This window comes from Macrotis lagotis, chromosome 5 (assembly GCF_037893015.1).
Source record: "Macrotis lagotis isolate mMagLag1 chromosome 5, bilby.v1.9.chrom.fasta, whole genome shotgun sequence".
NCBI classification, from domain to species: domain Eukaryota; kingdom Metazoa; phylum Chordata; class Mammalia; order Peramelemorphia; family Peramelidae; genus Macrotis; species Macrotis lagotis.
The window spans coordinates 1,283,684-1,308,821 of NC_133662.1; the positions used below are offsets into that span (position 1 = coordinate 1,283,684).

General features: G+C 39.6%; 1 protein-coding gene across 4 annotated transcripts in view; it reads left to right on the forward strand.

Annotated features, from left to right (window-relative positions):
- The first annotated feature begins 7,787 nt into the window (after positions 1–7,787).
- The window catches only part of STK38 (serine/threonine kinase 38), a 36,971-nt gene continuing 19,620 nt past the window's right edge, over positions 7,788–25,138 (forward strand). The window contains exons 1-6 of one of the 4 annotated variants that reach the window (XM_074236408.1): positions 7,788–7,998; positions 9,712–9,768; positions 14,817–14,952; positions 17,820–17,871; positions 23,008–23,130; positions 24,713–24,796. In XM_074236408.1, the coding sequence (XP_074092509.1) occupies positions 14,822–14,952; positions 17,820–17,871; positions 23,008–23,130; positions 24,713–24,796 (390 nt within the window). In that variant the 5' untranslated portion in view covers positions 7,788–7,998; positions 9,712–9,768; positions 14,817–14,821. Of the gene's footprint in view, positions 7,999–9,711; positions 9,769–13,759; positions 13,841–14,816; positions 14,953–17,819; positions 17,872–23,007; positions 23,131–24,712; positions 24,797–25,138 lie in introns of those variants that run through there. The other 3 variants (XM_074236406.1, XM_074236405.1, XM_074236407.1) reach the window with 3 other exon arrangements.

Here is a 25,138-nt window from a genome sequence, read left to right on the forward strand (position 1 = left end):
ACCACAAACAGGGCTGCTGTGAATATTTTTTTACAAGTGATGTTTTTACCCTTTTTCATCATCTCTTTAGGGTATAGACCCAGTAGTGCTATTGCTGGGTCAGAGGGTATGCTCATTTTTGTTGCCCTTTGGGCATAGTTCCAAATTTCTCTCCAGAAAGGTTGGATGAGTTCACAGCTCCACCAACAGTGTAATAGTGTCTCAGATTTCCCACAAACCTTCCAAAAATGATCATTATCCTTTCTGGTCATATTGGCCAATCTGAGAGGTGTGAGGTGGTACCTCAGAGAAGCTTTAATTTGCATTTCTCTAATAATTAATGATTTAGAGCAATTATTCATATGGCTATGGATTGCTTTGATCTCCTCATCTGTAAATTGTCTTTGCATATCCTTTGACCATTTGTCAATTGGGGAATGGCTTTTTGCTTTAAAAATATGACTCAGTTCTTTGTATATTTTAGAAATGAGTCCTTTGTCAAAATCATTAGTTGTAAAGATTGTTTCCCAATTTACTACATTTCTTTTGATCTTGGTTACAGTGGTTTGATCTGTGCAGAAGCTTTTTAATTCAATGTAATCGAAATCATCTAATTGGTTTTTGGTGATGTTCTCCAACTCTAAAGAAGCCAATTCTATTGAAATATAATTATGAAAATATTAAATATATAAACTCAACAACTTGAGGCATATGATTATGATGGAATACAACTGAACTGTAAGATATGAAGAAATGGTTTAAGATTTGGCAAGATTTATTAAGAAATACTAAGATTTATTTGAGCTGATGCAAAGGGAAAAAAACATTTTAACATAATAATAGTGATATTGTAGCAATGATCAACGTGAAAGACTTAGTTACTCTGCTCAATATGATGACTCACCACCATTCCAAAGAATTCAGAGGGAGAGAACTGATGAACTGTGTAGAGTTTGAAGCATATTTAAAAAAATTTTTTTTTTTTTTTGCAGCATGGCTAATATGGTAATATGTTTACATGACTCTATATGTATAATAGGTATCATATTGCTTGCCTTCTCAATGAGTGGGAGAGGGACAGAAGGAAGGAGACAATTTGGAATTCAAAATAAAAATGAATGTTAAAAAATACAAGATTAAAATTAAAAATACATAGAACTCATGTTAAGAAAATCCTGTTCTAAGCTGAAATAAACATAGCTTTTTTTTTTTTTTTTTTGGTTTTTGCAAGGCAAATGGGGTTAAGTGGCTTGCCCAAGGCTACACAGCTAGGTAATTATTAAGTGTCTGAGACCAGATTTGAATCCAGGTACTCCTTCCTGACTCCAAGGCTGGTGCTTTATATCCACTACACCACCTAGCTACCCCTTAAACATAGCTTCTTATAATTTTGATTTTTCCAAGTTACATATAAATATATTATAATAATTAAAAACCACTGTTGTGTTCAAGAAGTTGTAGCCTCTCCCTCTCATTAAGTTTGTGATCTGACCTGGGTTGAGTCCAAGGAGAGTTTGACCAATTTAGAAGAAGGGCAAGACTCCTTTTTACCCCCATCTAGTTATATCCCCACTGTAGTGCCCTGGGGGAAAAATAACTTAAAACTTAGGTTTTCCTCACAATCTAATGTCTCCTCAAATGGGAGGGTAAAATGGTATATAAGGTATTTCAGGTATGGAGCACAAACTTATTTCCTTCATACAAAGAAAAAGTTAAACCCAAAGGCTCACACAAGTACATATTGACAGAAATTTAAACATACAGCAAGTAATAACTGTTATATTAGGAGGGTGAGATTTCAATACTAGTTTGTGGAATTGCTAAATAGGCAAAGTTATACTTCATTCCAGGTCTGCATTGTCCAAACCACCCTCTCCAGGTTCATGTCTTCTGGTTAGTCAGGTCAGGATCTGACCTTTTCCTCTTAATGATGTTTATCTGGTTTTATATAGAACAATCCTGTAGCTAGTCAGCTCTGATTGAGGACTTGGTTTGTCTGAACATTTCAAATTCCCAATGTTGCTTCCGAGACCTGACATAACTATCTTGGGATTGCTGTTCAGTGATCTATACTCAGGAAAGGAAACACAAAAGAGGAAAGTCAGCCAGGAGCTCCAAGACCAGTCCCTCAGCTTGCATAATTGAATGACAACTTTAGCTACCCAAGTGGGAACAGTTCTATGCTGCTCATGGAAGCATTATTTTCCACAAAGAAGGTCAAAGGAAGAATGAAAAACAAGGGTGTAGGCACTCTCTTTTAAAAATTAAGTCCTTATATGAATTGATGCAAAATGGAATGAGCAGAACCAGAAGAACACTGTTCACAATAATAGCAGTAATGTATAATGATCTACTGTGAATAACTTAACTCTTCTTAGCAATACAATGATTCAAGACAATTCTGAAGGACTTAGGATGAAAGGTGCTGTCCATCTTCAGAGAAAGAACTGGTGAAACCAGAATACTGATCAAAGTATACTTTTTCTTTATTTTTCTTGGGGTTTTTTTTAGTCTGTTTTCTCACAGCATGACTTACATGGATATGTGTTTTGCATGACTACACACATGTATAAGCTATATCAAATTGCTTAACTTCTCAGTGAGGGTGGGTGGGGAGAGAAGGGAGAGAATTTGGAACTCAAAATGTAAAAGAAGGATGTTAAAATTGTTTTTACATATAATTGGGAAAAAATAAAATATTAAAAGTTAAGTCCTTCTTAGTGACCAATAAGAATATTATTTTCTTCTCCTCAAACAGCTTTCTTTTGATATTAAATCACACTTATCAGATCAGAATCAATTAGGAATTTCATCATCCCCAAAGCACCTAAGTGTTGAACTAGAAGGCAGGATAGTTCTGTAAAAGTTTCTAGCACCTTTTGCAAACCTTGCTGCCTCCATCTGACTTTCCTTTTTAGTTCCATTCCCCCCACCCCCCCCAGAACTTTGACTACTGTTCAGAATACCTAGCTACAGCAGGTAGTTTTTTGCAATATATGGTCTAGAATTAGGCCCTTAGATCATTTTCTGGCCACCATTTCCAGGAAAGTATATCTCATACCCTTTTTAGATAGCTTTGATCTATAAAGATATAAGCTCCTTAAGGATAGGGACAGTCTTACTTGCTTTGCATAGGGTCCGACTTATAGTGTCTTATTTATCTATATATCTATGAAAAATAGTATATAGCATATAGTAGGAATCAAAAAAATACTTGTTGATTGACTGGTACCCAAAGCTTGGATTAGATAAAGGAATATCATGGTTGGATAAAGGGAAAACCAAAGTGGGGTAATGTAAGAATTATGAGATTGGGGAAAATGCTTTGTTATGAATAGAGAACTGCAATGTGATAGGATGATCAGAACAGTATTCCAAGGTGCTCCCAACTAGGCATGTCAAGTTATTTTTTTCAAAAGATATTGAAACTATTCCCAAGAATTACCTGGCTTAGGTGACTAAGATTTATAGTTATTAACATAGCTTCCTTGTCACTTGGGTACAAAACAATCAGGATATGAAGGGCTGGGGATCCTCCAAATCTCTGATAGCAGACTAGCCTGATGATCATGGGAGCATGGGAGAACTGGACTCAGCTGGATCAAGGCTACATCCTACATCAGTCAGTCGGTAAACATCCATTAGCATTTCTATGTGGCAAACATTTGCTAAGCTCTGGGGACCCAAAGCAAGACAAAAGAGAGTTCTTCCTATCAGCAAGGCCATTTTGGAAAGCAATTTGGAGTTAAATAAAGAAAATGAAGAAAATCTCCATACCCTTTGACCCAAAGATTCCAATACTAGGCTTATACCTCAAGGAGGTCAAAGATAAGAAGAAAGTCCCCTCATACACTAAATATTTATAGCAGCATTTTTTTTAATGATGGCAATGAATTGGAAACAACCCAGATGCCCCTAGAAGGATGAAAGACTAAGCAAATTGTTGTACAAGAGTATAATGGAATAGTGCTATGAGAAATGATATATATATGATAAGAAACTTGGACATATCTATACCAACTCATGCAAAGTAAACAGATACAAGAAAACAATATACATAATAATTTTTGTTGTTGTTCAGTCGTTTTTCAGCCATCAAACTCTTCATGACCCCATTTGAGGTTTTCTTGGCAAAGATACTAAAGTGATTTGCCTTTTCCTTCTCTAGCTCATTTTCCAGATAAGGAAACTAAGGCAAACAGGGTGAAATTTTTGCCCAGGGTCACATAGTTAGTAAATGCCTGAGGCCAGATTTGAAGTCAGGCACTCCAATGCCCACAATGTAAATAGAACTACCACATATACACAATAAAAAGTAAATGTTGATAAATTAGAAAGAGTAAGCATTGTTCCAAAGAAGCCTTCTACTCCTTTGCAAAAGTAGGAGATATATGAGTGTCACACATTGCATATATTTTTCAGAATTTTTTGCTTTTTATTTTTCTTTCAAAAAAATATTACTTAGTTTACTGATTCCTTCTCTAGGAGAGGAAGGGGGAAGGGAGAAGGGGAAATTTTCAGTGATAGAAAAGAAAATCAGTGACGTAAAAAAACAACAACCCCCCCATTTTAAAAAAAAAATTCGGACCTGAAATTTCACTGCTATAGAGAACTCCACATGAGGAATCTCTTTTACTCATGTACATAAGCAACTCCTCCACAACCTGTTCTTAAGAGTTGTTTGGGGGCACTGAGAGGACAAATGACTCACAAAGAGTCAAACTGCTATACCAACCTAATGACAAATATTTAGGTTCCTGCTGCATGCTTCTAAGGTCCTTTCCTGCTGAGAGATTATGATTTTATGATGTCTCAAAGACTATCTAAGCAGACAGAAAAATGTTCAAAGAGTTTCATCTGCAAGAGATAAATTATGATGTAAGGACATGAGGTCAAGCTCACATCAGACTACTTTGAGTGTCCAATTCAAACTGTAAAGGTTACAAAATGAAGGGATGCTGAAATTTGATTTAAAGAAAGAAATTTGGAGTCACTGATTTAAGAGGTCAGGTTGATTTGCTGACAAGAATTCCAACACAACAAAATGCTGTGAACCATAAAAAGTGGAAGGATAAACAAAACAGCAAACATTATTTTCTCCTTAAGCAAAGCCCTATGGTTTTTGATTGTTGCTCCTCAAGAAAAGCATAATAGAATACAAGAGAGAAATGGTTTTTTTTCCCCCCTCCATTTGGATCTGATTCTTCTCTCACAACGAGTTTGATTTTGATCTATGTTTAGTATGGATACAAATGTAAAGCCTATATCAGCTTGCTTTCTTTTGGGGGTGGGGGAGGGAAGGAAGAGAGGGAGAAAAATTGTAAAACTCAAAGCCTTGCAAAAAAAATGATTGGTAAAAATGACCACTGTATATAGTTGGAAATATAAAAAAAAATTTATTAAAAAAAGCAAACAGGAGAGAATCCAGGGTCAAACCAATAGGATCACTGAAAAGAATGGAGTTAACTTTCAGGTGTGATGACTACCCCTGGGTTTGTCATTGCTATTGTTTGTTCTTGCTTCTAGAAAAGGACTGTGACAGCAGGGAGTTGATGCTTTGACTTAAAAGTGAATTGGATTTAAATGAGGAAGGGTTGTGTAAAGTCATTGGGTTAGGAGGATTAGGAAAGATGAAGGCTGTGAAAAGAGGATGGAAGATGACAAAATCACTGAGGTCTCAAGGGAGGTTGGAATACCAGAACTAACCTCTCTTTCTTTCCCCTCCCCCCCAAACATGTAGGTTAATAAAAGGAAGTCTTTACTTCCTCTAGCAGGTGGCAAATTCAGGGAACTCTACCCAAGTCATCCAAGTTAAACCTTTTGGTGCAAGGGGAAAGTTCTCCACTATAAAATGGGCCATTTAAGAGCTGAAAGGACTTTTTGCACATCTATTTCCTTCCTTTCCTATTTAGCCCTAACAGCTGATTTCAGTAATGTAGGGCAGCATCATCTTCACCATATAAGTCACAATGATTGAAATACTCTTGTTGTACTGAACCAAATTAAAATGCAATTGGGAGTATTTAATAAAATAAATAAAAATACAATAGAATATAATGTGAATATGTGGTTTTCTAAGTCAATAAGATGCCAATAGGGATCCTTACATATGATTGCTATTTGAAGTCAACACCTCTGATGTAGAGAAACAGTAGAAAAAGCCTCCTATCAGTGCAGATGGAATGGTTTTGCAGCTTTATCACCTTTAAACATGAGTGTCTGGGGACACAATTAGTATGGGGAAGAGGGGTAAGTAAAATCTTGGTTTTTCCTGACCCTGAGTTCAGTTGTTCACGCATTAGGCAAGCCATGCTATCCCTCATTTTTCAGAGGAGAAAAGTGAGGTACAGAGAAGAGTATCCTTTCTATACAACCAGGTGGTAAGGTAGTGTATTTGTTCAGTCGGGTAGACATTTGAGTTCAAATCATGGCTCAGGCACTTATTTAGCTGTATGATCCTGAGTAAGTTAAGGAACTTAACCTCTTTGCCTCAGTTTCCTCAACTGGAATAATGGGGATATTAACAGGGTTGTTTTGAGGATCAAATTGAGATCTGTGTAAAATGCTTAGCACATTAGTCGGCACCTAAGCACATTTCAGCTACTTTTATTATATCCCCTTCTCTCCTTTGACAGCGCCAACACCCTGGTGCAGGGTTGGCACACCTCATTCTAGAACCCTGCAATCGCCTCTGGTGGGTCTGCTCACCTCAAGCCTTCCTTCTGCGTGTTCTGTTAGAATGCAAACTCGCTGAGGGCAGGGGCTGCCTTTTCGGCTTTGCCCGTCTTGCCGGCACTCAGCCTGGCAACGCACGGCTTTTTTTGTTGCCGCTGCTCAGCCCGACATGCTGCCAAGGCCAGGACCCCGGGCTCTTTTGCCTTCCCGCCTCTCCGGGTCTGTCCAAGGTCCCGTGTGCTGTTTCCTTGCCTCTGCCCACGCGTCCCAGGCTGCCATCCCTTCTTGGCCTTCGGCCTTGCCCAGCATCGGAGTCTCCTCATGCCGCTGCTGTGGCCTCGCTGCCGCCGCGCACGTCTGGGGTTCTCCCGGCAGAAGTGCTGGAGAGCTTTTGCCATTCCCTCCCTTCGCCGGCTCATTTCACGCATGAGGAAAGCGAGGCACAGGCTCTCACCAAGAGTTTAGTGGACTGGTCCTTTCCCCTCCCCTACCCCCTCAGGCTTCTCTCAAGTCTCAACCAAAGTCTCGCCTTCCGCGAGAGGAGCTTCGAGCCTCCCCCGGCGACGCCCCCCACGGGAAGGGGCGTCGTGGGGGCTCCTCTGGGGGCTCCTCTGGAAGCTGCCGGGCTTGGGCCCAAGCCGGGGGCCCGGGAGGGGCTTCCACCGAGGCCCGTCTGCGAGGGCGGGGCCGGGCCTCAAACCCCAGTTCCGGTTTCCTAATTCAGAGCTCTTCCGGCAGCCGGGGCCGCCCGGGGCGGGGCGCTCCGAAGAAAGGCGGCTCAGGAATGCGATCGAGGACGTGAGCAAGGCCGGGCTCCGGGGGCCCGGGGCGGCTGCGAGGCCCCGCGCACAGCCGCACAGCGCCGTGCCGCTTTAGCCGCGACCCTTCTCCAGGAAGGCGGCGCGGGCCCGCCTGCGGGGAGAAGGCCGGCTCGCCGGGGGCGGAGCCGCGCATGCGCGCCCCGGCCTCGCTCAGCCCCCCAGCTCGCCGCGCCCCCCGGCCTCGCTCAGCCCCAGCTCGCCGGGCGGAGTCGCGCATGCGCGCCCCCGGCCTCGCTCAGCCCCGCTCGCCTCCCGAGCCTGTCGCCGTCGCCGCGGCCGCCCGCAGGGGGACAGTCTTGGCCCTTCTCCGCCGCCGTCTCTTTCCGGCAGTTGGGGCGCTTCCTGTTGTCCTCGGCCTCCCCTGCGGTCTCTCTTCCCGTCCCCGGAGAGCCGCCCGCACTGCCGTAGGGAGGCTCCTCCCCTCTTCCGGCAGGCTGGCCGCCTCCGGGGCTCCGGGGCCGACGACGGAGCCAGCTGGGAGGGACCGGCAGCCGGGCTGGATCCTGCGGCCCGGGGGGCTCTGGTGAGCGGCCTCCGCTTTGTCCCGCGCTCCGCCCCCTCTGCCCCCTGTGACCCTCCGAGCCCCGACCCGCCTGCCTTCTGCCCCCTTCGGAGCGCCCCGCGCCCCTCGGCTGTGCCCCCTTCCGAGCCCACCTCGGTCTCCCACCTTCCCGGCCCCTTTGCCAGCCTGCCCCTTCTCTGCCCTCTCCGTCCTGCTCCACGCCCTCTCTGGCCCCGTCCGCGCCCACCAGCCCAGCCCTCTCCTCTCTTCCAAGCCTTTCTTCTCGCAGACACTCTGCCCCCTCTTCGGACCTTCCTCTCAGTCCCATCTCCTTCATCCCACCCCCAAATGCCTCCTCCAGACCTTGCCCTCTTGGTCCTCCCCACATCTCCCTGCCTCCTCTAAGCCACCTGTTCCTCCTCTGCACTGCCCCACTCCAAACCTCAGCCCCTTCTTCACCAACCGATTCCCCATTCACACCTTTAACCTCCCATCAGATACATCCCACTCCCAGCTTTCTCTTTTCCAAAGCCCTTCTCGAACTTTCCTTGGCTTCCTCTCCCAGAATTGATTTTCATCACACATTTGGGTCCTAGCAACTACTTTCCCCCTCTGAATGACAGCACCCTTTCCATATCTTCTTTTCTTTGAGTTCCTTTCCCCCCCCCCCCAGACTCAAGCCTTTCCTCATCCCACTGCTTCCCTAAATATTTTCCTTCTATTTTTCCCCTCTTCTATCCTCCTAGAATTACTACCACTTCCTAGGTACCTCTCCCTATCACCAATCTTCACAACTTACTTCTACTTAAAATTTGGTCTTCAAATCTTCCTCTTCTCAAACTTCTCTTGAATTCTCCTTTTTCTCCTTATATTCCCCTTAGATCAGCTCTTGTGATCCCTCCTCTTTGCCCTGGCCCTGACCCTGCCTTGCCTTCTCTTCTCCCTGCAAACCCTCTAGCTGCTTCCAGTTCCATTGCCCTCCTTTCAGAATGACTTCTTTGATCCCCCTTCATCAACTTAAGGCTCTCTTTACCCAAACCCCTAGCCTATCTGTGAAATCCCCTCTATATTACCCCCTCATTCTCCAAATCTTCATTTGTTCTGTATTCCGTCCCCTCCCCTAAGTCTCATACCCTTGACTCCTGTGGAAAGGGAGTAAATACCCAGTCTGTTCCTTTGTATTTTCATTTTTCTGTTCCCTTATATTTTCATTTTTCTTCTCTCTGTTCTCTCCATATTTTGACCTAATTATGGTAGCTCCTTTTTCCACCTCTGAGCCTTCTTATATTACCTCTAATCCTCTTCCTTTTTCCCAGGTTGCCATGAGCATTTTTCTGGAAAAGGAGTGTTTCAGTCCCCACCCTCAAAGTCTTGGTGCTTTAGGAACTGCCTTCTTCCCAAATGCTTGTTAATTTATAGGGTGCCAGGCTTTGGGGTTAGAGAAGAAGGAAAGATAGAAATGGCTATAATGAAATAATACAGTAAAGTAAGGAACAATGCTTTACAACTCTAGGAAATATAATAATATATGTAATTTTGTTACAGAAATAAAGAAAATAGAATGAAAACTTATCTTTATTAAGTTCTTACATTATTAGAAACAACTAAGAAGGAACAGGTCTAATTTCCATTTTTTTTTAGATGTAGAGACAGACACAGAAGGGATTATAGGACATAGATTTAAAGAAGAAAGGTATCTTAAAGGTCATGTAATCCAATTCTCGTATTTTACAGATGAAGAAAATGAGACTTGGATAGGTTATAGAGGACCAGCCCAAAGTCACACAGGCAGTAAGTGGCAGAAACTGATTTTCTCTTAGGTCTTCTGATTACATTATTGTTGCTTCCATTCCATTATGTTGTCTTCTCAAAGGTTATGTGACTTGTCCAGGGCCTTAGAATTTGCTAAGTGCCAGTTCTGGGATTTGAGTTTCTGAGCAGAGGAAGGAGGTGTATAGAAAGGGTAGTCCCAACCCTCCAGTAAGAAATTCAAAGGATTTTTAAAACGTCAAGAGCTAGGGAGGGGAGAAAAGAGGAGTATCCAATCCTCATGTACCTATGAAGATGACAGATGGATTACATGTTTTGATTGTATAGAGTGGGTTGCAATTTATTGAATTTGTTTTAACTGAATTCTATTTTCACTTATCTGTTTACATGCTGCTTTTAACATATATGCATAAGCATTTTGAGGATAAGGACTCTTTTTTTTTCTCTTTGGAACTCCATTTCCTAGCACAGTGTCATGCACAATAGAATAGAGGCTTAAAAATAGTCATTGAGTGATTGAAGGATACCCTTATTCAGAATACGAGAGCCAAGAATCAGGGTTAGATTCTATCCCTCATTCATTATTGTACCATTCCCAAGGGAGGATGGATTGGGGGAAGGGTCACCTAGGCTGTAAATTGACCTGATCCTCAGAGGGGAAAAAATTTCTCTAAATCAAGAAAAAAATACATAAACTTAATTCAGTTTACCTTTTACTTATGTGATTGCTAGGATTCTGTTCTCTGGCACTTTATAAATACCAGCTCTTTCCCCACCCCCTTTATACACATATAAGGATCTTAACATAAGAGAACTGGAAATCAACAAGTACATTTCAGCAGGTGTTTGAGTGCTTATTCTGGCTAGGAGTTCACTGTTTAGCAGAAGAGAATAAGTGTTCACACGTGAAATATTTAAGTAAATTGTGTGATTCTTTACATATATATATATATATATATATATATATATATAGTTGGCATCAAATGCAAAGCAGTATTTTAAGTGAGATATATTCAAGATTTCAGTGGAACTGTGTGGATGCTCTGGCCAATAGTGCAAATCCCTATCCATCCTTTGCCTTCTCTTTAAGTTTTGGCTGTGCCTTGCCATAAATCCCACAAAAAGGACTCACTCAGCATTTTTTTTAAGGTTTTTGCAAGGCAATGGGGTTAAGGGGCTTGTCCAAGGCCACACAGCTAGATAATTAAGTGTCAGAGGCCGGATTTGAACTTAGGTACTCCTGACTCCAGGGCCGGTGTTCTATCCACTGCACCACCTAGCTGCCCCTCACTCAGTATTCTTAATATAAAGTAGGTACCAGTGTAACTTTTGGTTGTCCATTTATAATTCCTTATGCTTGGTATATGACTGACTTTCTCTTTTCCCAATTACACATCTGTTTTATATTATTTACATCACTCCTTTTGCACAATTTATTGGTAATATAGTGCAGTTTATTTAACAGACTATTAAATAATAGCTGTCATACAACACTTTTAAGGTTTTCAAAACACCTGACCTACATTATTTCACACAGTAACCTGTGTTGTTATTCTCATTTTACAAATGCTGAAATTGAGGCTCAGGTCAATCAACTTACCTATGATTGTCAATATAAATCTGAGACAGGCTCAAACTAAGACCTTTGCTGACTTCAGATCTAGCTCTTTCTCCACTACACCACACTGTTTCTTATAAATCCCAGAGATAGATCAAGTATTGGTAGAGGGTACATATTTACATAAGTTTAATGTACTGACCATCTCTGCTGACAGTGCTAACCAGCCTGATTTTTAGAGTTTTGACCTCCTTTGGGGTTTGAGGTTTTTCTCTCAATATTTTCCAGAGAGTCACTGATCTTTAGAAATTGAAGGATATGTTGTTGTCTATATCAGTAATTTATCAAGCTATTTGAAGTTGTTACCTTGTTTAATGGTTTTCCCTAGAGGGAAAAACCATATTGAACCCCCCCCCCCCCAATCTCATTTGCCTCTGGCTTTTTCCCCCCCAAAAATGCAGAATTTTTTTTCAGAAAAGTATGTGTAAAGATTTCTCCTCTTATGAAATTGGAATTTTAATTGAATAAACAAACCCCTTAATGGATCCATGAGTTTAATTAATATTTGGAAGATTTCTTCCATTGATGCATAATTGTAACCTTTCCAAATTCTCTAAACCCATGTCATTCTTTTCCGTATCTTTCTATAAACCCTCCTCCCATGGAGGTTTTACCCAAAGTACCAGAAAACCTTTCTCTGATTCTATTAATATATTGTGAATGCTAATACAACCATATCAGGAGCTCATCCTTCTTGCTTCATGACCAATCTGCCTCCTTTCTGTTCTCACAGGACCTTGATAAATACTCTTTAGACTATTTCTCCTGTACAGATCATCATTACCGATATTCATCAGCTTTCTTACATCTGCATTCTCTTTATAACATGAGTAGTTATGTTCCAATGTTGGTGATAAAAAGTTCTTGTGAAAGGAACAGTTTGGGATAAATGACAGTGCTGTGTTTCTTCATAGATGTGATTCAGGTCCTAGCTACTTTTCATGTCCATGTCCTATCAAATTTCTTTGTTTATTTGCAGCTTCTAAGATCTGTATGCTTGATGAACTAAGTGAATTGGTTGGCAATATAAGTCCTTAATCTACTTTATTATTCCCATTTGAATGGTAAAGTTAATTTCTTTTGAATGACCATGGCTTTAAAAAAACTTAATCAAATAATTTTATTTTGAGTAGTTTGTGATTCTCTTGAGATAAGAAAATTCCTAAAACCAAGATTGGGAATCACTCATATGTACAATGTTATGTTTTGTCTATTCCTATATAAATTGCAGTAGCTTCTCAAGCTATTTTCAAAACAATTTTATTGTTACTCTCTTGCCACTTAATATAGTTAATTTCTTGATTTCTCTTTCTTAGTGACTCATTTCACCTTTTTTTCAAAAGGTATTCAGTCTAGCCCCAGGAGATCTAGGATAGGAAAGGTCAAGGACTACCAATGGCCAGCAGGTTGGAACATGAAGAAATTTTAAATGAAATCATTTAGTATGTAAAAGCAAGAGATTTTATGCATAGCCCAGTTTTTTTTTTTTGCTTTTGAGGAGACTGCAGGGATTAGGGATGGGAGATCACTGAATATGTGAATTGCTACAGAGCAATAGTATCTTTTTACTTAAGGGTATTAGAATTGTATTTAAACCTTGTTACTTCTGTTGAAAAAGGAAGTTTGAAGAAAAGTCAAAGGGAGTGATAATGTAGCTTTGAAGTTATAAAAAGCCGGTGCTTGAAAGTTGGAAACTATTTCACTAGAGGATTCATAGGGCTTAGAAAAGTTTAAATTCTTTCCTTACATAATTGCCTCCTGGCTTTAAAATATTTAGAAAGTAATGTTGAGGAGCTGATGTGGTAAGAACATTAGACTTAGAGTAAGAAAGATACCTGACTTTACCACTTACTGATTTCTCTGGGCTTTAGTTTCCTCCTCTGAAAGTTGAGGAGGATTAGATTTGATGATTTTTTTCTAAGGTCCCTTCCAGTTCCAAATTCTGTGATCCTAGAGCTATTTCATGCCTTTTCCTTTTTTTTTTCTTTGAGTCATCATTTTACTATTTTTGTTTTTCTTTTTATCGTGACCCTCATTTTTAGAAGGGTGTATGCCACAATGAATATACCATATTTGTTCTTTAACTCTGATCTCTAAAGTAATGAGAAAAATCTGACCTAACAATAAAATGATGTCACTTAATTTTGTGATTTTTCTTTCAAAGCCATTTCACTTATTAAAAAGTAAACAAAGGGCCTAAAATTTCTTCTCCTTCTCAGAAGACTCCCTATATAAAGGTACAAATAAGCATAGTTCTCACATCTGAACTTTTAAAAAGAGACAAGGAAGACTTGAGTTAAAATTTTCCTCAAAAATGTGTTTAGTTTTACATGTGGTTTTCATTGTGGGTGGAGAGGGTATAAGAGTGACAAATAAGGAACCACACCCAAGCTTCACAAACCAAGCTGAGGTTTCTAAATTCTTCTAGTGTAGATCTCTGAAAAACATTTGAATTTTCTTCCCTACCATAAAAATGTAAGTTGGTATATTATGAGGTAGGTTTATGGTGGATATATTGAAACCTATATGTATTGCTTATCTTGGCATATTAGGAATGAAAGTGAATAAAGTTTTTGAATTTTTTTCCTCTGTGGGATTAGCCTTTGTTCATTACCTGAGTGTATTTTTAAAAAAATTGGTGAACTTTAATATTTTATTTCCTGGCTATAACAAGTTCAGGTTCATGCTTGACTTTCTAGGATTTCTCCTTTTAAATTTTAATCTAAAAAGCAAAGCATCTTTAAAAACCAGCTAAATGATTGGGGGCAAAAAGGGAATCTAGGAAACTTTTCATTAAATCATTGATTGTCCCTTAATCTATCTTTTAATGTCTCTTGATTTTCAAATTGGCTTTTGTTGGGGGTGGAAGGATATTGATTCAGATGAAGCTTGGGGGAGGGAGAAGGAGTGAAGTGCTGAAACATGTTGCTAGGGATGGGACAGGTTGGACTCTTTAGGCCATCTGGCTAAGAATGAGAACATGGATTGGCAAAACTCTCTGGAAAAAGTATCCCTGATTCCTTATTTCTGAAAGTTAAACATTATCCTTGCAAAATTATGGTGAGGAAAAGTATGATGTCATGGATATGGGGGCAGATGGGGAGCCAGGAAAACTAGGTGTATCATGACTCCCCTTTGCCACTATGAAGCCACAGAAATCATAGAACTCACTTTGCTTTTCCAGACTTCAGTGTTCTCAAGTTTTTGGTCCTGCTTGTCTGTGAAGGTTCCTTCTAGCTCTGAAGTTTTATGAATCTTTTTTCTGTGTATTGCAGATTCTGGAATAGACAACTTGCATTCTTCATTGCCTAAATTAATAGTTGAATTTGTACATAAACTCAGAAACCACTTAGGTTTGAAGCTTTAAGGATTCTTATCTTTGGGTATTGTCAGGGCAAGAAATGGTAAAACTAATTGAATAACCAATGTTTCCATTTTCTTTACTTTCCAGCAGCCATGGCAATGACAGGCTCAACACCTTGCTCATCCATGAGTAACCATACAAAGGAACGGGTTACTATGACAAAAGTGACATTGGAGAATTTTTACAGCAACCTTATTGCACAACATGAAGAACGGGAAATGAGGTAAAATATTTACTGTAAGACATCACATGTTCTAGGCATGAAGGGAAATTTAGTACAGAAAAAGCCCATCATAACCATCATGTGTAGTCCTGACTAATAACAGTAAGTTAGCATCTTAGAGCAAAAAGATTTCCATTGGCCTGTGACTTACTTATTTCAAGCATTACTCATTGATTAAACATTCTAATACAACTATAGTAAAATTGTGTTTGTGTGTGGTGGGGTGTACCCACAGGTCAATATGAGGTACAGTAAAGATGAAGAAGCATGAACAGTGGGAAGAGGGGTGGACAAAGAACTGAATCTTGAAGGTCTTGAATTTGAGAGGTAGAGATGAGGGTATGAGGTACTGCATCGGTAAATGCCCTAAAGCTGGACTTGGAATGTTGAGTTTGAGGAATAATTGGTCATCGAGAGTGACTAGGACATGGGTGATCCGTGAGCTGAGGGTGGGAAGGGTATAGCTGACTTTCTTTAAAGTGGCATACCAAAGAGTTTGTATTTTATCATCAAGGCATTTGGGAGTCCCTCAAGATTTTGATAAAGGGCAATGATTGAGTCAGCCATGTGCCTTAATAGCAGAAATTATTTTGCAACCATGTGGAGGAGGGGTTGGAGAAGGAAGAGACTAGAAGCAGGAGGACAATTTAAGTGTCTTGTTACTGTAGTCCAGGAAAGAAATGATGAAGGTCAGTAAGAGGAAAGAAGTTTTGTGAATTCATAGAATGGGACAGATGTGCGAAGTATTCTGGAAGTGGAATTAATGAGACTAGGCAACTAATTGGCTAATGAGTGAGGGGAAAGAAAGAATCCTGATAGCTGTTATTATATATTTATGGCAAAAGAACCTGATTATTTTGACAGTTCTCTCAGTCCCCTAATATAGGATAACAATGTGACTCTGGGAATTAGGGGATTTTTCTAGCTAAGCATAAAGTCTGGAAAGTCTTACCAAAATGGAAAAAAAGCCTTGAATATGTAGGTCCAGTGACAGACTGGCTCTCCTCCAAGAACTAACCTAGGTAGGTTTAGAGACAGAACTGGTCACAGTTCTTATCAAGGTCTTTGATAAACATAGTTTTGGTATATATGAGAACTATAGTAATGAGCAGAAGAACCAGCTCCATGAATCCTTGAAGTACTGAAGAAGTAATTCTGAAAAATACATGCCATGAATGAATAAATGAGTGAATGAAGCATTTGTAAATGCTTAGAAGATGCAAAGCATTGAATTAAAGGTTGAAAATGCTAATTTATAAGTCAAACAGTCCCTGCTCTCAAGTCAGGTGGAAAGATCTTGTGTTTCTTGGTCATTTCCACTGACAAAATCATATTTTCTGATGTGGAGCTTTTTTATTGGTGATAAATTAAGAGTATAGGCAGCCATCAGTAATATGCTTTAAAAGCTTATATATATGTATTTACACACATATTTAGCTTTGACATGTGTCAATTTGTGTGATAGAATGCAGTTTTTTTTACTAAAAGAAAGAAGAGCTAAGTTACTCTTGAGTAACCTTTTTTTCTTGGCATCACAAAATTTAAAAATTTTTAATTTCCTCACTCATCTAAAGTTAGAACCATTTTCTAAAAAACAGAATCCATACCAAAAAAATTAGGAAAAGAAAGTGAGGGATTAGGAAACATTCTTCCCCTAGGAGGGGAGGAATAGGAACATTTAACTCTCACTCGCCAGAGAGGGTTGTTATCTATTGTATTGCATCTTCTAATCTTATGGACTGAGTGCAATTTTTAGAACTGGATTTATTTTATTCTTAAGTTTTTTAATCGATACCTTATATCCTTTTATTCCTTTATTTCAAGGATGAAAAAAGGGGGTGGGAAGCAGTTCAGCAAGACTTTTGACAATGTATTGGCCAACAGACAGGGTTCCAATCCAGTCTTCATCTGTTCAGGGCCAAATTTGATCTTCATGGTTACAGTGTTCAGTTTTAATTTTTGTTGCTATTTCCCTTTATATTCTTGGAGTCATTGTGTTATATTGTTTTCCTGACTTTACTTACATTACTTTGCCTCAATTCATATGTTTTGCCCTTGTTTCTTTATTTTAAATATGTTCATTTTAACTAAATCTTTCTTTGACTTATATTTCTATTAGCTACATGGTGTTTCTCCTCAAAGAGTGTCAGTTCCTTTAAGCCAGGGATTATTATTTTTGTGTTTCTATCCCCCAAACCTAGCATAGCACTTGTTACATAGTGGGTATTGAATTAAGGAATGAATTACATTACCTAAAATCTTTTGCAGGTCAGTATTATGGCAGTTGATTTTTATTCATTTGTATCTGACCTAATTAATATCAACCTGTAGATCAGAAATATACTTGGTTACAGATTTCCAAATTAAACCCTAATATCTTTTCCAAATTGTCATCTTTTGATCTCCAAGTGACTGAGTTCTGATGCTTTTAATACTTATTGTTTACCATTTTCTTTGCTTGGGTAATGATGATGATGTGGCAGTAGAAGAAGGAAGATGTGAAAATAAAGGAAGTTGATTTCATTTTATGAGGGAGAATATATGTGTTTGTATGTGCATATGCCTCTTATGAAAGGTTATCAAATACCAGATGTTTTGTGGTTTGATGAAAAGGAAATTCTGAAACACACACACTCTCACACTTTCATGTTGAACAGAATTTTCTGTTTAATTAGTTTCTTTTGGTACAATGCAAAAATCAACAAGCATTAACTTTCCCCCTTTTTGGAAGGAAATGTATTTTTGAATGAAAAATTAGAGCTCTACCTATAATCTGTTTCCTAATATAATCTAATGGTTGTTTCACAATCTTATGTTGGTTTTCTTTTTTTTTTCTTTTGTTTTGTTTTGTGCATGTATATGTCTAGGCAAAAGAAACTAGAGAAAGTGATGGAAGAAGAAGGTTTAAAAGATGAAGAGGTAACCAATTACTAAAAATACATTCTTTGAAAATAATATATTATTCAATAAGTTTTTTTTTTTTTGCTTGGTCAGGTCTTTTTTTTAATTTATTTTTTATTCTCATTTTGTACAAATGTTTTTTTACATTAATAAAATATTCTTGTTTACAAGTAAACAAAGTACCCCTCTTCCCCCATGAATATAGATAGACTTGCTTGGGCGAAAAAAGTAAAGGGGAGAGAAAAAAATTAAAATAAAAAAAAATAATAGTAATAATTGTAGGTATGTCCAGGTGGCGCAATGGACAAAGCACCAGCCAGCCCTGGAGCCACGAGCACCCAAGCCCATATCCAGCCTCCTAAACCCAACAATCACCCAGCCATGTGACATGCAAGCTCCCCAATCCCCACTGCCCTGCAAAAACCAAAAAGAAGAAAAAAAAAGACCCAAAATAAAATAAAATAGTAATAATAGTAGGGGTGGCTGGGTGGCAGACAGAGCATTGGCCCTTGAGCCAGGAGCACCTGGGTCCAAATCCGGTCCCAGACACCCAAAGATCACCCCGCTATGTGGCCCCAGGCAGGCCATCCAGCCCCACTTGCCCTGCACCCTCCCCCAAATAATCATAACAAAAAATGTGCTTGAGTCTTTGTTCCAACACCAACAACTCTGTCATGGGTGGATCTCATTCTTTATGATAAGTCCATCACAAAAGTTACTTCCATATTTTTCCACTGTTGCCATTGCTGATCGCAACTCCCTCCTTTCTTATTTCTCTACTACCGTGTACTCTATTTTCTCTCTCCTTTCACTCTGACTCTGCTGTAGGGTTGTTGACTGGCTCAGCAGACAGATTCCCTTGTCCTGGGGCCAAGAAGCCCTGAGCCCCCATACCACCCCTTAGGCCCAGAATCCACCTGGCCCCATGGTCCTGGACAGGCCGTCCAATCCCAGCCCCTTGCAAGAAGTAAAAAAGAAAATGTGTTATATCTGACCGCTCTCCCCCCATGGTCCATCCTTTCCTCTATCCCTCACATCCCCACCCCTTCCCCCTGCTCCCCCCTCCTTCTTGCTCCAGATGTCTAACCCATTGAGTATATATGCTGTTTCCTCTCCTAGCCACCTCTGATGAGAGCAAAGATTCCCTCATTCCCCCTTGCCTCTCCCCTTCCATATCATTGCAATAGCTCATTGTAATAAAAAAAATTTTACGTGAAATATCTTGGACTATTCCCCCTCTCCTTTTTCTTTCTCCCATTCCATTTCCCTTTTCTCTATTGACTCCATTTTTACACCATATTTTATCTTTGAATTCAGCTTTCTCCTGTGCTTCAACTATAAAAGCTCTCTCTACCTGCTCTATTAACTGAGAAGGTTCATATGAGTATTATCAGTGTCATTTTTCTATGCAGGAATACATGCAGTTCATCCTCATTAAGTCCCTCATATTTCCCCCCTCTCCTCCAATCTCCATGCTTCACCTGAGTCCTGTATCTGAAGATCAAACCTTCTGTTCAGCTCTGGCCATTCCAAAAGGAACATTTGAAATTCCCCTGGTTCATTGAAAGTCCATCTTTTTCCCTGGAAGAGGACATTCAGCCTTGCTGGGTAGTTCATTCTTGGCTGCATTCTAAGCTCTTTTGCCTTCCGGTATATTGTATTCCAAGCCCTACGAGCTTCCAATGTACCTGCTGCTAAGTCCTGTGTGATCCTGACTGCAGCTCCACGATATTTGAACTGTGTCCTTCTGGCTGCTTGTAATATTTTCTCTTTGACTTGGGAGTTCTGGAACTTGGCTATAATATTCCTGGGGGTTGGTTTTTTGGGATCTCTTTCTTGGGGGGATTGGTGGATCCCCTCCATTTCTATTTTGCCCTCTGCTTCTAGAATATCAGGGCAATTTTCCTGTAGTAATTCTTTGAAAATGATGTCAAGGCTCTTTTCCTGATCATGACTTTCAGGTATTCCAATAATTTTTAAATTATCTTTCCTAAGTCTGTTTTCCATATCAGTTGTTTTTTCAATGAGATATTTCACGTTTTCTTCTAATTTTTCATTTTTTTGGTTTTGAAGTATTGATTCCTGATTTCTGGTAAATTCATCAATCTCCCTGAATTCTATTCTTTGTCCGAAGGATTTGTTCTCCTCTGAGAGTTTTCTTATCTCTTTTTCCATCTGGCCAATTTTGCTTTTTAAAGCATTCTTCTCCGCAATAACTTTTTGAACTGTTTTATCCATTTGACCTAAGCTGGGTTTTAGCATGCTATTTTCTTCAGCATTTTTTTGGATTTCCTTGACTAAGCTGCTGACTTCATTTTCATGTTTTTCCTGCATCTCTTTCCTTTCTTTTCCCAGTTTTTCTTCCAACTCCCTCATTTGATTTTCAAAGTCTTTTTTGAGCTCTGTCATAGCCTGAGCCCAATTTCTGTTTTTCTTGGAGTCTTTAGATGCAGGAGCTTGTGCTTCCTCATCTTCAGACTGAGTATTTTGATCCTTCTTGGGCTCATTTGCAAAATATTTCTCAATAGTCTTCCTTTTGTTTCTCTGCTTGCTCATTTTCCCAGCCTGGGCCTGGTTTGGGGTGCTTCCTGAGCTTTTGGGACACTCCCACAAGGGTCTCAGTGTGTGAGGCTCTGTCCTCCCTCCTGGTCTGTAAATGACCATAAGCACCTCCCTCTGCCACGGGGCTGAGGTGGGGGGGGGCTGCTGTTCTATGAGGGGGCCTAGACTTAGATCAGGATCTGAATGTGGTCAGAGCCCCAGAGTCCTGTTCCTGGGGCTGAGGACAGAGCTAGGCAGTCTCTCTTCACTCCCCTCCCTCAGCTCAATGGGCTCATGCCCTGGGGGTTCCTGCTTACCGGCTTGCCTGCTTCTGTTTCCTGGTCTGGGAGAAAGACCAAGCTGCTTGCTGTGTGCCCCGAGGGCTGGGCTCCAAGTGCTCACTCTGGAAGAGGTCCCCCGCTGTTCCCCCACTTTGTGCCTTCTGCTCCTTGGGGTGCAGCTCAGGAGACTCCCCCGCTGCTGTGAGCTGTGACTCCCAGTGCCCTGGGGCTGCCTCCTGGAGGCTGAAGTTCTTTCCCTCTGGTGAGCCACCGCTCTGGCGGCTGCCTCTCCGATCCCGGGGAGCAGAGCCTTTCTGCTCTTTTCCAGTTACCTTGAGTAGGAGAACTGCCTCACTTGGGTCCCTTTGTGGGTTCTGTCTCTCGAAAATTTAGTTAGAGTCTTTAGCTGATGAGTTTTACCAGAGAGCTCCTAAGACTCCATCCCTTCTTGTCGCCATCTTGGCTCCGCCCCTTCAATAAGTTTTTTAAGGGAACTTACATGGGACAATATTCTAATTCAGAGATAGAAGAATTTATTGGGGCCATCACAACTTTTTTAGCTTAAATACTTTGTACAGGGATTAAGTTAATTGAAGACTCAAGGATAGAATTTTGCAAAAACATAATGGAATTTGTTGAAAGGGCCTCGCTTTAGAAAGCAGAGTTATGGGTACAAAACTGGATGTTCTTTAGATACACAATATCAAGGGCTTAATTAAATTCTTTTCCCCTCTTTCTTTCTACCTAAAAACATGGAAGAGGTGAAGAAAGCCACTTGACTATTCAAATGACAGCATAGAGGGCTGAAGCAATATCAGAAAGCCACAAAGAGAAGACAGGACAAATGATACTGAATAATTATAAAGAAAGAATGCCTTTGAGAATGAATAGAAGGAAATGTTTAAGCAGAAGAGAACTGGAAACCTTTGATTTGGAATCAGAGGACCTGGATTCAAATCTCACCTTTGATCTTAATACCTGTGTGACCTTGGGAAAGTTACAAGCTCAGTTTCTTCATCTGTGAAATGAGGGAGTGGATTTATATGACTTCTGAGTTTCCTTATGGCTCTAGATTTATAAGCCTATGCTCTTCAATATTTACAAAGTGCTTTCTTCATAACAATCCTAATAGGATAACAAATCCATAATAGGATGGTGCTGGGGATTTACGGTCAGATAACCTTGATTCAGACCTAGCTTTTCTGTTTACCATTTGGTGTCAGTGGGCAAGTCACATCTTCTTTCTGGCCTTGAGAATGAAGTCTGTTCCAACTCTACAGAACAGGTAGCTGAAGTAGATCTATCTGCTCATGAGCAGAAGATCCTAGAATCGGAAAATGTCTCATATGTTACATGGTCCTACCACCCTATGAATGTAAAACTTTGCAATGTACCTTATGAGTGACCCATCTGGGAATGGATATAGAATGTTAAGTTAGAGTCACGCTTAGTGCTTCTACATTTATCATCACTTTGCTTACAGTGACCTCTTTTGAGACAAGACAGGTTGAGCACTTGTCTCCTCCTCTTACAGACAGAAGTGGTCAACATCATGTAGGTACTTAAGTGTCATTGGTACTCAGGTTTTCAGATTTCAAATATCTTTTTCTTTAACTTCCTATTGGGGTAAATATAATGTTTGTAATTCTTTGTTCACATATATATATATATATATATATATTTATTTTTAGGTGTTTTTTTTTTGCAAGGCAAATGGGGTTAAGTGGCTTGCCCAAGGCCACACAGCTAGATAATTATTAAGTGTGTGAGACTGGATTTGAACCCAGGTACTCCTGACTCCAGGGCCAGTGCTCTATCCACTACGCCACCTAGCCACCCCCGTTTACTTATATTTTAATTAGAAAAATAAAAAGCATGAAATGATGGATGGATTCCATGCAACCCAAGGACATGAATTTAGTACTGAAAGAGGTTGTCTAATAATCATCTTTGGAGATATTTTAAAAGTGTTAGGTATAGTCTGATCTAAACTTGTTTTCCTATGTATTTTGTTACAAATTCATTTCTCTTGAGTGTTATTGAGGACTTCTATAGAATAGGAGGAAATGTTGCTTGTGACCTCAGTTTCTCTTCTGTAAAATGAGGAAGATGGATGATAGGATTTCTAAGGTGTATCCCACAGTTCTGTGCTATTGTAAGGCCCTGAGATGTCTGTTTGCGGAATTCTGTGGTCTTGCTGAAAGGCAGGGGGAGAGGTGATAGAAAATGATAATAAACAGCAATAAACCTTGGTCCAAATGGGACAACTATAAATGGTAATTTTGTTGAAGTTTCCTAATTCTAATTTTACTTTCCTAATTTAACCATTTAGAAGCGACTCAGGAGATCAGCACATGCTCGGAAAGAAACAGAGTTTCTTCGATTAAAAAGAACAAGACTTGGACTGGAAGACTTTGAGTCCTTAAAAGTAATAGGCCGAGGAGCATTTGGTGAGGTAAAAACATGCAACTACTTAACAAATTTAATAAAAATCTTCAAAATTGTTAACAAGATGGAAGATGGGAAAATCAGGAGGTAGAAATGCTGTGTGGAGCATCCCCTGTAATGTTGTTGTTCAGTTAAGTCTGACTCTTCATGTATCTATGGATCTTCTCTCCTCCCTATCCCCTAAAAGTCTATCCAAGTTCATGTTCATTGTTTCTATGACACTATCTGTCCATTTCTTCTCCTGCTGCTCCCTTTTCCTTTTGCCTTCAATCTTTCCCAACATCAGGGTCTTTTCCAGCGAGTCCTATCTTCTCGTTATTTGGCCAAAGCATTTTAGCTTCAGTATTTGACTATCCACTGAATAATCTGAATTAATTTCTATTAAGTATTGATTGATTTGACCTTCTTACTATTCAAGGAACTTTCAAAAGTCTTCTCCAGCCCCACAATTGGAAAGCATCGATTCCATGACGTTCAGCTTCCCTTATAATCCAGCTCTCAGGGCCATATCTCTGCCTTATTGCTTTTGCCCACATCAGCATACTGATTGTGCTGTTTGCTCTTGTACTTCTGTTTTCTTCAATTGCCCTCAGACCCCCCAGAAACTCAGTCTCATTTGTGTTCAGTCAAAGCTGTTTGTGGTAGTATTACATTTTCCTGCTTTCACCCCCATTCCCAACCTAGTAGACTTAGCATTTAATCAATAAGATTTCCACACATAAGAGAACCTATGGAATAGAATTAACATATGGTCATAGTAGGGAAATGAAATAATTGTTATTTAACCCATAGGAAAGAGAAGAAATCATCCTTACTTTCAGTCCCTGAAGGCTATATGGAAGGCCATAGTTTGGTGGAGGGGAGAAGGAAGGGGGAGAGAAGATATTGCAGGTAGGCAGAATAGCATTTGGGATGGTTCAGAGTGGTGAGAATCATTTACAAGGCATGTCAAGTAGTCTTCCTGACTGGAATGAAGAATGTGACCTAGGGTATAATCAGTGATAAGAACCATTAAGAAAGTCAGTCTAGGGTTGAGGGTAATCTATCACTTGTTGGAAGTCTTTACAACCCAGATGGAATTCGAATTGGATTTTAGTCAGGCAAATAGAAGAAAGGTGATTGAAATTCATATTTGTTAATATTCCTATTGTTTGGTTTTTGCATCTTATAAATGGATTTTATTGTCAAGCAGGCAGTACTGGGGAGGAGAGACCTTAGATAAATCAGGATCTTTGTCATAATTACAAAGGAGATAAAATAATAATAATAATAATAATAATAATAATAATAATACAAGATATGTCCATTAAAGCTGGATAAAACAATGTTTTGTCAGGTCTAAGGGAAGTTGTTACTGGTTGGGCTTAGGGAGAAGAGGGGATCAAGGAATATTTCAAGGAGTATGGCATATTTGGTGGACTTTAAATGATTTAATGTGAAGAATTTTAAGTAAATATTGCAATTCTGTTCTGCTGATTTAAGACAAATTTTCTCTTTAAATATTAAAGTTACTTTTTATAATATTTTTAAAAACTGGCCTCAGGTTTATTGGAATTTTCTGACTTTATGTTTCTTTTACAATTTTTTAGGTGAGGCTTGTTCAAAAGAAAGATACGGGTCATGTGTATGCAATGAAAATACTTCGCAAAGCAGATATGCTTGAAAAAGAACAGGTAAGAAGAAACTGCAACTGTTGCTGTTCAGGTTATGTAAGTATATGTTGTTAGAAACAGCTTGAATGCAAATTTAAATGCATTTTTCCTCTGATATTTGTATTAGAGTGTGTACAATTTTTAACAAATGAACATTCCTATATATTATTTTTAAAGGAAATATAGGATCTATTGTGTTGATATTTTAAAAGTTTAAGAATACCAGTTATTTTGGTATAGCTTGTTAAATAATCATGAGGTATTAACACTTGTCATGTGAGACCTGATTTGGTAGAGGAGTTAGCATCAAGCAGTATATTGTTTACCACCTGTTGAATGTTTGAACTTGTTTGTATATGGCTT